At 45.1% G+C, this 14,565-nt stretch overlaps 1 protein-coding gene across 8 annotated transcripts in view; it reads left to right on the top strand.

Moving 5' to 3' along the window:
- The window catches only part of Kif9 (kinesin family member 9), an 82,151-nt gene extending 80,396 nt beyond the window's left edge, over window positions 1-1,755 (top strand). For all 8 annotated transcript variants that reach the window (XM_045136384.1, XM_045136383.1, XM_045136389.1 and 5 more), the window contains 2 exons: window positions 375-479; window positions 1,474-1,755. In XM_045136384.1, the coding sequence (XP_044992319.1) occupies window positions 375-479; window positions 1,474-1,524 (156 nt within the window). In that variant the 3' untranslated portion in view covers window positions 1,525-1,755. The remainder of the gene's footprint in view (window positions 1-374; window positions 480-1,473) is intronic.
- Window positions 1,756-14,565: the final 12,810 nt, after the last annotated feature.

Below are 14,565 nucleotides of genomic sequence, written 5' to 3'. Positions count from 1 at the left end.
GAGCATGGGCAGTGGCAGTGCCCTTTGTCCTGTGCAGTTTCATAAACGTGGCAGTGATGAAGGGTGATTCAGCCCCTTCCACGGGCTGAGGTCCTGTACTGCCAGTGTCCAAGCAGGGCAGCAAATATGGATCACTCCCAAGTTAATCAAGCGAGGGAGACAAAGGAAATGCCACTCTTGTCACTGCCAACTGTCTGTAGTGCCCAGGTGGCCCTCGCGGAGGGGGTCTGTCTGTGAGGATTCTCTCATGGGGACTGCAGGGTTGAGAGAGATTCTGGGTACAAGGGACTGCCCCATACCCAACTCAGGCCCTGCCAGGAGTAGGCTCTGACAATGCCAGGCTGAGGGGTTATGCTGTGTGGGGCCTTTCCCAGGGAGAAGATGACCAGGACAAGTACAGCCAGCTGCAGCGGACAGTGCTACCTGAGGGCCCCGATTCCATCTCCTTCTACAATGCCAAAGTCAAGACAGAACAGAAGGTAACCTGGGAGGGTCATGCCTCTGAGGGTGGGGGCCTCAGGAACTTCATTACTGGGATGCAAGAATCATCATCCCCACTCAATGTGTGGGAGGAGAGGTGCTAGGCAAGGGAGATCCAGAGTCACCCACAATGATTAAGATGTCTTCTAACAGCTCCAGACTGGGACAGTGAGTTTGAGGCTAGCCAGCCTGGGTAAATGGGATAATATATGTGGTGAGCCAGGCTGTGGAGAACTGGCGTCCTGTACACTGCTGTGGGGTATGGACAGATTTAGCTCGAGGCGTGCGATTTAGCAGCATCCATCAAGAAGTACATATATCAGCCAGGCGTGGTAGTGCACGCCTTTAATCCCAGCACTCAGAGATAAGAGGATCCCCGTGAGTTTGAGGCTGTGCTGAGACTACATAGTGAATTCCAGGTCAGCCTGAACTAGAGTGAGACCCTACCTCTAAAAAAAAAAAAAAAAAAAAAGGAGGAACCAAGGACATAATATCCTTTGAGAACCCCCACCACCACCACCCATGGTCTACTTCCTTCAACCAGGCCCTCCTCCTAGGTTCTGACATCTTCCAATAATGTTATCAAATTATTAGACTAACTCATAGGTTAGCGTCCTTATATTCTAATCATCTCTCAATGATTGGTTCTACCAGTGGGAACTAGGCCTTCAAACACAGTAGTCTGTTGGGGACATTTTATATCTAAACCAGAACATATTTCCTTTTTTTTAAGTGGGGTCTCACTCTGGCCCAGGCTGCTGACCTGGAATTCACTATGTAGTCCCAAGGTGGCCTTGAACTCACAGAGATCCTCTTACCTCTGCCTCCTGAGTGCTGAGATAAAAGGTGTGCACCAGGATGCCAGGCTAGAGCAAATTTTTGTTCAAGCTCTTTTATTTGCAGGAAGAATGATAAGGTGAATGGGAGTATCAGCTTCTGTGTTCCTGTCAAGTCCATGTCTCCTCAGTTCCCTTTTCTCTCCTTTTCTTCCAGCATAATTATTTGAAAACCATGATGGGCCTCCAGCAGACACACAAAAAATAGTCTCATCACCAGAACCTTGAGGGACAAGGCCAGCAGCGCTAGACTGTTGTAGCGGAGTTGCTAAATCACCTGTGTGCAGCTCCAGTCGCTCTTCTGCAAGGCTCATGACTCAGCACAGGGCCACACAATGAGCATTCTCCAAAGGACACTGTTGCTCATCTCTAGGGAACACTCTTGGTTTTAACTTGCCATCTTAAATGTAAAAACAGCATAAAATTATTTTCTAGTGTGGAATTTTAGTACCCAACCAAGAATTGTTTTATTTCCTGTCTGAAAGGAGATCTTGCTCATGTACATGTGAGGTTAGAGCTAAGGTTCAAGGGCTGGCTGGCAGACTGCTTAGCAGGTAAGGCGCTTGCCTGCGAAGCCCAAGGACCTATGTTCGACTCTCCAGGTCCCACATAAACCAGATGCACAAAGTGACACAAGCGCACAATGTCGTACATTCATACAAGGTGGTATCAGTATCAGGAGTTCGATTGCAGTGGCTGGAGCCCTGGCACATCAATTCTCTCTCCTCTCTGCTCACTCATTAAAAAAGAAGAAGTAAAAACAGAACTGAGACTCGAGCTGAGGATGTAGCTCAGTGTTAGAGCCTTCCTAGTGAGTGTGATGCCCTGGGCTTGATGCCTAGTGTTGAAAAAGAGAAAGAGCGGGGGTGGGGGGATGGGCGTAACTTAGTGCAAGAACTTGCCTAACATGCACGAGGCTCTCCATTCCATCCCCAGCAAACACCACACACTCACGCACGCACGCGCGTAGTAGGGGCTGGGAAGATGGCTTAAAGGCTATAAAGGTCCTTGTTTGCAAAGCCTGCTAGCCCAAGTTCAGTTCCTACCTTGCCCATGTAAGCCAGATGCAAAAAGGTAGCACTTATGGTGGCATATGCCTTTAATCCCAGCACTCAGGAGGCAGAGGTAGGAGGATTGCTGTGAGTTCAAGGCCAGCCTGACACTACATAAAATACATATGAATTCCAGGTCCTCCTGGTGGTGTCTTATTTTGATGTCATTATCTTTTCCTTCTGTTATGAAGGTCTTGTATTGGTAGTGTCAGTCATTGTGAGGTCATGAATATCAAAACCATTTTGTATCTTTACTCTTCTCTTTAAAATATTTTTATTTGGAGCAGAGGAAGAGTGTGTATGTGCGTCCACACGTGCCAGGGCCTCCTGCCACTGCAAATAGACTCCAGATGCATGTGCCACCTTGTGCATCTGGCTTTATGTGGGTACGGGGGACTTGAACCCAGGTTGGCAGGCTTTGTAAGCAAGTGCTTTTAACTGCAGAGCCCTATCCCCAGCCCCCATCCTTCCTCTTCTATATCTGTTTCAGTATGTGATTGCAGATAAACTCAAGTGAAGGTGGCCACATTACTCTGAACAGGAACAGGGAGTCACATTGTCAGGGTTGAGCAAGGAAGAGAAACCGTTACTCTTGAATTAAGTTCTCAGACTCTTAAGGACTGGTGTCCTTGGTGGTGGTAGCAAAAGGAAAATGCTCACTGTTTTGCCTGGACAAACTCAGCCCCCATGGGGGCTTCCTGGCTAACCAGCACATCCCTCCCTAGGCTGGGTGAGAAGTTTCAAAGCTTCCTTAAAGTGTTTCCTCCTGTTGTTGAGCACAGGACCTTGGCCTTAAACTTGAATGCTCTTTGAGCAATACTCTACCTGACACCCTTGAAAAAGTCCAGGATATTATGATTGGGGCCAATAGTGGGATAATCTGGCAGTGGGATATGTGTGAGAAGCTGTGAGACACCTTTAATCCCAGCACTCAGAAGGCAGAGGTAGGAGGTTTGTTGTGAGTACAAGGTCCACCTGAGACTACATAGTGAATCCCAGGTCAGCCTGGGCTACAGTGAGACCCTACCTTGAAAGAAACCCCCCCAAAAAGGGTGTGGTGGGTATTTCATTTATAAATAAATAAAATGAAATAAATAAGCCAGGAGAGAAAATACTCTAGATAACACCTGATGGGAGATATCTGGCCATTGGATCTTGTTTTTTTTTTTTTTAGGTAGGCTGACCTGGCACTCACTCTGTAGTCCCAGCTGTGATCCTCCTACCTCTGCCTCCCAAATGCCAAAATAAAAGGCATGAGCTACCACAAAATCTTCTCCTTTTATTTTATTAATTTACTTAATTAACTATTTTTTTTTCCAGATAGGGATTCACTCTAGCCCAGGCTGATCTGAAATTCACTATGTAGTCTCAGTGTAGCCTCAAACTCATGGTGATCCTCCTTACCTCTGCCTCCTGAATGCTGGGATTAAAGGTGTGTGTCACCATGCCCAGCTTTTATTAATTTTATTGCGTGAGAGATAAAAAGAAATCAAGAAAGAGGGAGAAGCTGGGCGTGTTGGTGCACACCTTTAATCCCAACACTTGGGAGGCAGAGGTAGGAGGATCACCGTTCGAGGCCACCCTGAGACTACATAGTGAATTCCAGGTCAGCCTGACCTAGAGTGAGATCCTACCTCGAAAAAAAAAAAAACAAAAAGAAAGAAAGGGAGAGAGAGAGAGAGAGAGAAAACTGGCCCTCCAGGGCCTCTAGCTACTGCAGTCAAACTACAGACACGTGTGCCACCTTGTGTGTTTGCATCACCTTGTGTGTCTAGCTTACATGTTGTTTTTTTTTTAAATATCTTATTTATTTGAGAGAGACAGAGAAGTGGGGAGAGAGAGGAAGAAAGAGAATGGGCACACTAAGGCCTCTAACCACTGCAAATGAACTCCAGACACATGCACCACCTTGTGCATCTGGCTTATGTGGATCCTGGAGAATTGAACCTAGGTCCTTTGGCCTTGCAGGCAAGCACCTTAACCATTAAGCCATTCATCCAGCCCACTTACTTTTTTTTTTTTTTTTTTTTGAGGTAGGGTCTCGCTCTAGCCCAGGCTGACCTGGAATTCACTGTGTACTCTCAGGGTGGTCTCGAACTCATGGTGATCCTCCTGCCTCTGCCTCCTGACTGACTGCTGGGATTAAAGGCGTGTGCCACTATGCCTGGCAGATGTTTCTTTTTTAAAATAATTTTTTTTTAATTTTATTTGTTTGCAAGCAGAGAAAGAGAGAAAGAAGGAGAGGGAGAGAATGTGCTTTGCAGGGCATCCAGCCACTGCAAACAAACTGCAGATGCATGTGCCCCTTGTGCATCTGGCTTACGTGGGACCTGGGGAATTGAATCGCTTGCCTGGAAAGTCCAAGGATCAAAGTTCAATTCTTTGGCACCTACAGAAGTCAGATGCATACGGTGGTGCATGTGTCTGGAGTTTGTGGCTTTCCACAATTGTGTATATGTATATATGTATGGGTTCTTTGGGCTTCAATCTCTAACTGAAACTGACACAAACCCAGGGCTCTCAGTGTTCTGTTTCCACAGCCCTAGGGCTGAATCTCAAGAGCTACCGCTCCAGACTGCACAGCCCCAGGGCTTTCAGATCCTCCTAGCTCCAAAGCTCCAGGGCTCTCAGAGCCTCGTCTCCTGTTTCCATAGCCCCAGAGCTCTGAGTTGCCTCTGCAGTCTCTACCCAGCACTAAAACCTAAATGCTTATTCTTGTTCTGAAGCAATCCATTATCATTTTCTAGACCTGGACTGTGTCAACAGAACTTCCAATGGTTTTTTAATCTGCTCTTTGTCCAGCTGTTTCACTGCGGTCAGGTCCACTGGAGGGGACGTGAGGTCCCAGTGGTGGTTGAAGCTGAGCATGAGGTGAAGGCAGAACTCTCCATCTCCTACTCACTGGGTGTAAACGTGTGTAGAACTCTTTTTATTTAAAAAAATTGCGCTGAAGAGATGGCTTAGCAGTTAAGCGCTTGCCTGTGAAGCCTAAGGACCCTGGTTCGAGGCTTAATTCTCCAGGACCCACGTTAGCCAGATGCACAAGGGGTGCACACGTCTGGAGTTCGTTTGCAGTGGCTGGAAGCCCTGGCACGCCCATTCTCTCTCTCTCTATATATATGCCTCTTTCTCTCTTGGCACTCTCAAATAAATGAATAAAAATGAACAAAAAAAATCTTAAAATTTGTTTTTTTTACTTGAGAGAAAGAGGCAGATAGAGAATGGGCATGCTAGGGCCTCCAGCCACTGCAAAAGAACTTAACACATATGCCACCTGTGCATCTGGCTTACTTGGGTCCTGGAGAATTGAACCTGGATCCTTTGGCTTTTCAGACAAGTGCCCTAACCATTAAGCCATCTCTCCAACCCTTCCTTTAAAAAAAGTATTTTGGGGGAGAATGGGTGTTCCAGGTCTCTATCCACTGCAAGAAACTCCAGACACATATGCCACCTGTACATCTGGCTTACATGGGTACTGGGGAATTGTTTTACAGACAAGTGCATTAACTGCTAAGCCATCTCTCCAGCCCCTCCTTTAAAAAAAATATTTATGGGCTGGATCCCAGCACTTGGGAGGCAAAGGTAGGAGGATCACCATGAGTTCGAGGTCACCTTGAGACTACATAGTAAATTCCAGGTCAGCCTGGGCTAGAACAAGACCCTACAATGAAAAAACAACAAAATTATATATTTATATATTTATATACACACACACACACACACATACATACATACATCTACACACACACACACACAAAAGAGAATTGGCATGCCAGAGTCTCCAGCCATTGTAATTGAACTCCAGACTCATGTGCTGCCTTGTGTGCCTGGCTGACGTGGGATCTGGGGAATTGAACATGAGTCCTATCCTTCACAGGCAATCAACCACTAAACCATCTCTCCAGCCCTTATTTGAGAGGGAAAGAGGCTGATGAGAATGGGCACACCAGAGCCTCTATCTACTGCAGACAAACTCCAGACACATGCATCACCTTGTGCATTTGGCTTATGTGGGTACTGGGGAATTAAACCTGGATCCTTAGGCTTTGCAGGCAAGCACCTTAACTGCTAAGCTATCTCTCCAGGCCCAGAACTACTTAAAGAAAAAAAAAGACTTGCCAGGCGTGGTGGTGCACGCCTTTAATCCTAGCACTCGGGAGGCAGAGATAGGAGGATCACTGTGAGTTCAAGGCCACTCTGAGACTACATAGTTAATTCCAGGTCAGCCTGAGCCAGAGTGAGACCCTACCTTGAAAAAACAACAACAAAAAACTTTTAAAACAATTTTATTTATTTATATTTATTTATTTGAGAACGACAGAAAGAAAGAGGCAGATAGAGAGAATGGGCACGCCAGGGCCTCCAACCACTGCAAACAAACTCCAGATGCATACGCCCCCTTGTGCTCTGGCTAACGTGGGTCCTGGGGAAGCAAGCCTCGAACCAGGGTCCTTAGGCTTCACGGGCAAGTGCTTAACCACTAAGCCATCTCTCCAGCCCCCCCCCAAAAAAAAATTTGAGACAGGGTCTCATGTAGCCCAGGCTGGTATCCAATTCACTCTGTAGTCAAAGATGACTTTCAACTTCTGATCCTTCTGCCCCTACCTTTCAATTGTGAGGCTTACAGGTGTTCAGCACCATATTCTGTTTATTAAGGGCTAGAGATGAAACCCTGAAACCCAGGGCTTTGTTCATGTTAGACAAGCATTCTAAAAACTGGGCTATATTCCTAGCTTCCTTTGGGCCCTGTTGTTTTAGTTTCCTTTTCCCCTTTTTTCTTGTTGTAATTTCTTTTTTTTTTTTTTTTTTCTCCCATAGGTAGGGTCTTACTCTAGCTCAGGCTGACCTGGAATTAACTATGTAGTCTCATGGTGGCCTCAAACTCATGGCGATCTTCCTACCTCTGCCCAGCACCATGGTTGCCTTCTGAGTCATCCAAAGGTCACTGCCATCTGAAAAGAGGTTTTCTAACCAAAAGTGAGAGTAGCATTAATATATGGGTATGAACCTTAAGAGAAGTGCTTACCAGGCAGTTTGGTGAGCATAGTATATGCATTTAGCCAGACAGCAGCAGATGTTACACCCCTAGGGCTCATGACTACCCCTGTTGTAGGTTTTCAGTATCAGGGATGTATTCCCTCGATAAAGCACCGTTCTTTCTTGATCTACAGTCTCTTATTGGTCCTGGAGTTTGCCAACTTTTTTTTTTTTTTTTTTTTTTTGAGGTAGGCTTTCACTCTAGCCCAAGGTGACCTGGATTTCACTATGTAGTTGTGGGGTGCCCTAGAACTCACAGCAGTCCTACCTCTGCCTCTTGAATGCTGGGATTAAGGGCATGTGCCACCGTATCTGCTGAACTTTTCTTGTATGTATGTGGTATGAGTGCATGTGTTGTGTATGTGTGTGGGGTGTACATGTGGATGGATGTTTGTGCACATGTACATGAGTGCATACAGAGGCTACAGGTGTTTGTTGGGTGTCTCCTTGATTGCTCTCCACCTTACTTTACTGAGGCAGGTTCTCTGAGTTGAACCTGATTCTCCTGCCTCCACCTCCCAAATGCTGCGATTACAAGTGAATTTGACCACACCTGGCACTTTTTTGTTCTAGGTGGGGTTTCACTCTAGCTGATAGTATCTACTATTAGTTTGATATCTATTTTTGGGAGGGAGATTTAAGGTCAGAGTCTCACTCTAGCTCATGCTGACCTGGAATTCACTATGTAGTCTCAGGGTGGCCTCAAACTCTTGGCGATCCTCCTACCTCTGCCTCCCAAGTGCTGGAATTAAAGGTGTACACCACCACACCCAGTTTAGTTTGATATCTTTTGTCAGCCTTTCACGTACTTTGGTGATATATATATATATTTTTAAATATGTGCCACATCCCAGACCCCAGGTGTCACGGTGCCAGGCTGATGTGATAGAAAAACACTCTCCAAGCATGTCTGACATGAGACCTGGAGAATCAAACCAGGGTCCTTAGGCTATGTAGGCAAGCACCTTAACCACTGAGACATCTCTCCAGTCATTATTTTTATTGTTTGAGGGTAAGGTCTTGCTCTAGCCCAGGCTGACCTGGAATGCACTCTATAGTCCCAGACTGTCCTCAAATTCACAGCAATCCTGATCCTACCTCTGCTTCCTTGTGAGTGCTGGGATTAAAGGCGTGCACCACCATGCCCGGCTTCCAGCAGTCTTTTAAATTGAGAATTTTAATATATGAGCATATACTAATGTGATCATGTTTCTGTCTCTTTATCCTTTTTGGTTCCCTTTCCCCATGTACCCTATCCCAAGGACTCTCCTCTTATTGCCCTTTGTCCTCATCAGTCCTCCATGTCACAGGGTTGATGGGCTCATTCATAACCCTGCTGGTCTTGTGGGGGAATTAGAACCATCTTGAGGTCATGATCACACCTGTCAATTTGATAGTTTTCTTTTTTTGCAGTGTAGGGTCTCCTGAAGGTGTTCTACCAGTAAACTATATCCTAACCCCTTCCCCACCTCTAAAAACTTATTTAGTGTTTTGAGGTAGGGTCTCACTCTAGCCCAGGCTGACCTATGTAGTCTCAGGGTGGCCTTGAACTCACAGCAATCCTCCTACCTCTGCTGCCAATTGCTGGGATTAAAGGCGTGCACCTCCACACCAGGCTTAATTTTTTAAAATTTATTTACTTGAGAGAGAAAGAGAGATAGGGGCAGATAGACAATGGGTGTGCCAGGGTCCCCAGCTCCTGCAAATGAACTCCAGACGCATGCGCCACCTTTTGCATCTGGCTTACATAGGTACTGGGGAAATCTAACCTGGGTCCTTTGGCTTTGCAGGGAAATGCCTCAACTGCTAAGCCATCTCTCCAGCCCTAAATCTCTTATTTTTGTTTTTTCAAGGCAGGGTTTCACTCTAGCCCAGGCTGGCCTGGAATTCACTATGTAATCTCAGGGTGGCCTCGAACTCATGGTGATCCTCCCACCTCTGCCTCTGGAGTGCTGGGATTTAAGGCGTGCACCACGACCGGCTTTAAATCTCATTTTTTTAATTATTTGAGAGAGAGAATGGGTCCATCAGGGTCTCCAACTGCTTCAAATCAACTCCAGATGTATGTGCCACATTGGGCATATAGCTTACATGGATCCTGGATAATCAAACTTGGGTCCTTTCCAGGCAAGTGTCTGTTTTTTTTTTGTTTTTTTTTTTTTTTTTTGGTTTTTCGAGGTAGGGTCTCACTCTAGCCCAGGCTGACCTGGAATTCACTATCTAGTCTCAGGATGACCTCGAACTCATGGTGATCCTCCTACCTTAGCCTCCTGAGTGCTGGGATTAAAGATGTGCGCCACCACGCCCGGCTTAAGCAAGTGTCTTAACTGCTAAGCCATCTCCTCTTCTAAATTTTTATTTGAGAGAAAGAGAGAGAGAGAGAGAGAGAGAATGGGTGTGTCAGGGCCTTTAGCCACTGCCAATGAACTCCAGACCCATGTGCCCCCTTTATGTCATGGAGCAGGCACATACCTTAACAGCTAAGCCATCTCTCTAGCCCCCCACTCCCTTTTTTGGAAGTGGTTTCTCACTCTAGCTCAGGGTGGCCTTGAACCCAGTGAGTGATCCTTCTACCTCAGCCTCCTGAATGCTGGGATTACATTTAACTTCTTGGGGCTGGAGAGATGGCTCAGTGGTTAAAGCATTTGCCTGAAAATCCTATCAACCCATTTTCATGCCCCAGTACCCCCAAAAGCCAGATGCACAAAGTGGCACGTGCATTTGGAGTTCATTTGCAGTGGCTGGCTCACCCATTCTCGCTCTCTCTGTTTACATATATGAAAAAATAAAATAGGGCTGGAGCGATGGCTTAGCCAGTAAAGCACTTTTCTGCAGTCTAAGGACCCCAGTTCAATTTCCAAGTACCCATGTAAAGCAAGATGCAAAAAGTGGTGCATGCATCTGGAGTTTATTTGCAGTGGCTAGAGGGCCTGGGACACTCATTCTCTCTCCTTACAAACAACAACAAAAAGAAAAAAATATATATATATATAACATTATATATATATATATATATATATATATATATATATATATATATAAACATTATATATATATATAAACATTATATATATATATATATGTTTTTTCAAGGTAGGGTCTTGTTCTAGCCCAAGCTGACCTAGAATTCACTATGTAGTTTTAGTGTAGCCTCAAACTCATGGCTATCCTCCTCCCTCTGCTTCCTAAGTACTGGAATTAAAGGCAAGTGCCACCACTTCCAGCTCATCTTTCTTCCTCCTCCGTCTTTTTTTTTGGTTTGGTTTTTCAAGGCAGGTTCTCACTGTATGTAGTCTAGGCTGACCTGGAATTCACTATGTAGTCTCAGGGTGGCCTCGAACTCTTGGTGATCCTCCTACCTCTGCCTCCCGAGTGCTGGGATTAAAGGCTTGTGACACCACGCTGGGCTCACCATTCTTTCTTATAGCCCATGTTATTTTTTTTTAATATTTTTGTTCATTTTTTATTTATTTATTTGAGAGCGACAGACACAGGGAGAAAGACAGATAGAGGGAGAGAGAGAGAATGGGCGCGCCAGGGCTTCCAGCCACTGCAAATGAACTCCAGATGCGTGCGCCCCCTTTGTGCATCTGGCTAACGTGGGACCTGGGGAACCGAGCCTCGAACCGGGGTCCTTAGGCTTCACAGGCAAGCGCTTAACCGCTAAGCCATCTCTCCAGCCCCCCATGTTATTTTTTGTTGGAGTAAGTTCCAGTTTTTTTTTTTTTTTTTTGGTTTGTTTTTTGCTTAAAATGTATTGCATTAGATAACTTGATTCAAATCTTGGCTTTGCCACTTCTTAGTGATGTAACCCATTTGTACTTTAACCTCTGAATCACTAATTTACTTATGTGTAAAACTGGAAATTTCTTTTTTTTTTTTTTAGGCATTTTTATTTATTTATTTGAGAGCGACAGACACAGAGCGAAAGACAGATAGAGGGAGAGAGAGAGAATGGGCGCGCCAGGGCTTCCAGCCTCTGCAAACGAACTCCAGACGTGTGCGCCCCCTTGTGCATCTGGCTAACGTGGGACCTGGGGAACCGAGCCTCGAACCCGGGTCCTTAGGCTTCACAGGCAAGCAAGTGCTTAACCACTAAGCCATCTCTCCAGCCCTAAAACTGGAAATTTCTTGACCACTTTCATACTCTGTTGAAAGAAACAAATTTGGGATAGGGAGATGCAAGGAGAAATTCCCAAGGACATGAGCTCTCTCTTGCCTCTGCAAATTATTTAAAATATCTTCTTTTTTTTTTTTAATTTGCACATGTGTTTGTATGAGCATACCAGTTACTGCCACTGCAAATGAATGCCTGCTCAACTTCTTGAGATTGGCTGGGAACTGACCCAGCACAGAAGGCTTTGCAAGTAAGTACCTTTAACTGCTGAGCCATTTCCCCACTGACATGAGTTTTCTACAAGTGCCAAGATCCAAAACAAAATGAAAGTATACTCAGCAATCACTTCCCTGCATGTTGGGTACCTGTAGGGAGGATAAGGTTAACAAATTGAAAAAGCTTAGTAAAAACATTCTTTTTTTATTGTTATTTTAAAATCTTTAAAAAATGTTTTAAATATTTTTTATTTATTAATTTGAGAGGGAGAGAAAGAAGCAGAGAGAGAGAGCAAGAGAGAGAATGGGTGTTCTAGAGCCTCCAGCCACTGCAAACCCCTCTAGACACATGCGCCACCTTGTACATCTGGCTTACATGGGTCCTGGGGAATTGAACCTAGGTTCTTTGCCTTTGAAGGAAAGTGCCTTAACTACTATGGCATCTCTCCAACCTCCCTCACTTTTTTTTTTTTTGAGGTAGGGACTTACTCTAGCCCAGGCTGACCTGGAATTCACTATGAAGTCTCAGGGTGGCCTCAAACTCATGGCTATCCTCCTATCTCTGCCTCAGTGCTTGGATTAAAAGCGTGTACCACACCTGGCCTATTGTTTTAGTTTTTTCAAGGTAGGATCTCACTCTAGCTAAGGCTGACCTAGGTCTCACCCAGGTCCAATTCTCCAGTACCCACATAAAGCCAGATATACAAAGTATCTAGAGGCCCTTGTGTATGTACCCATTCTTTCTCTCTCATTCCTTGCAAATAAATAAATAAAATAAAAATAAATCCAAACAGATCAAATGTGTACTCATTTATGTATTTATTGTACACTTCTCACCCTCTTACCTTGCAAGAGGCACCATGATGAACCACCCCAAGGCCATGCCCTTGTGATGTTTACATTTTAATGGAAAGATGGTAATTGATCTACAATGTTCTCTTGTTATTTCTTGCTTTGTAAATGCCATATATGAGATCTCTTAACATCCATAATTTATTCCCACCTCTTCTGATGCTTCTTCCTTCCCTGGAGGTAGACTTTTTGTTATTCTGTGAGTTATTCTTAAGGACCCTGCCCTGAGTTTGCTCTCCAAACTCCAACAACTATGTAGACTTCACATTATTTTCCCCCTAGCCCAGGTTCCCCTCTAGCCCAGGCTGACCTGGAATTCATGTAGTCTCAGGGTGGCCTCAAACTCAGCGATCCTACCTCTGCATTCTGAGTGCTAGAATTAAAGGCGTGCGTGACCATGCCGGGCTGGAGGATCTTTATTTACTGAGTTCCAAGTCAGTCTTGGGTATATAACAAGACTCAATTACTTGCTTTTTGCTGGAACAAAATACTTACTCCACTAGAAGCAGTTTAGGAAGGAAAGGGTTCATTTTTAGCCTGCAGTTTGAGGGGAAGTCCATCATGGAGGGGCAAGCATGGCAGGAACAGACAATGTGGCCTCACTGACATATCAACAGGGGCAAAGGGGAGAGGGAGAGGCAGAGAAAACAGTGGGGATGAGTTATAAAACCTAAAGGCCTACCCCCAGTGACATATTTTCTCAAGCAAGGCTCTACCTCCTAAAGGTTCTGTAACTTCCTTGAACAATGCCACAACCAGGGATTAAGTATTCAAATACACTGACCTATGGGGGCATTTTACATTCAAACCAGCACACCAGTTAAAAAACAAAAGTAAATTTTTAGGTCAGGCATGGTGGTGCATACCTTTAATCCCAGCATTTGGGAGGCAGAGGACCCCTGTGAGTTCCAGGGCCTGGGACTCCAAAGTGAGTTTGGGTCAGCTGGGATATATTGGAAAACAAAACAAAACAAAAAAGCCTAAGTGAAAGAAAGACAGGGGGCTGGGTGGGTGGAGATGAGTGCACTAGGGCCACCTTATACTTCTGGCATACTTGGGTCCTTTGGAATTGAACCTGAGTTCTTTGGCTTTGTAGGCAAGCTCTTTAACGGCGAAACTGGGATTATAGTCAGGTGCCACCACGCCCGGCTTCGCCATCCTTTTTCTTTTATTTGCAAGCAGAGAGACAGAGAGAGAATGGGAGTGCCAGGGTTTCTAACCACTGAGAATGAACTCCAGATGCATACACTTTGTATATCAGGCTTTTTTGTGGGTACTGGGGAACCGAACTCAGATCATTATGTTTTGCAGAGAAGTGCCTTAATAGCTGTGCCTCTTCAGCCCCAAAGACTACATTTATATTTATTTATTTATTAGAGAGGTGTGTGTGTGGGGGGGGGGGGAGAGAATGGGCGCACTAGGGCCTCTAGCCACTGCAAACTAACTCCAAGCATATGCACCACCATGTGCATTTGGCTTAAGTGAGTACTGGGGAATCAAACCTGGGTCCTTCCTTAGGCTTCACAGGTAAGCGCCTTAACCGCTAAGTCAGCTCTCCAATACCAAACAATACATTTAAACGTGAGCTAGTGAAGAATTTCTATCCTCTAAGATTACATTTCAGTTAGTTTATTAGTAAAATCCAATTCAAAATTAGTGGCTACCTCTCCAAAACACACACAGTGACCCTATAAACGTACAAAATAATCAAGTGAAAAGTTTTACTCATAGTTTATGCAGTCTAGCTCCTTCTAAAAGCTAAAATATTATAGCTTCAAACTACCCTACTTAATTGGCTTTTTTTTTTTTTTGTAAGAAAGTAATTCAATAACCTTTTTTGCTTTTTCCAGGACAACTCCACCAAGGCCTTAAGAACAGAATGAGTTGTAGACTTTGGGGGAGGAGGGCGGAACACCGCGCAGAGGCAGGCGGCGGAAAAAAAGTAGGAGGTGCCATGGACACAGCCTGGAGATGGG

This window comes from Jaculus jaculus, chromosome 17, assembly GCF_020740685.1.
Source record: "Jaculus jaculus isolate mJacJac1 chromosome 17, mJacJac1.mat.Y.cur, whole genome shotgun sequence".
NCBI lineage: Eukaryota > Metazoa > Chordata > Mammalia > Rodentia > Dipodidae > Jaculus > Jaculus jaculus.
This window is presented reverse-complemented; position numbering and strand designations above follow the sequence as displayed.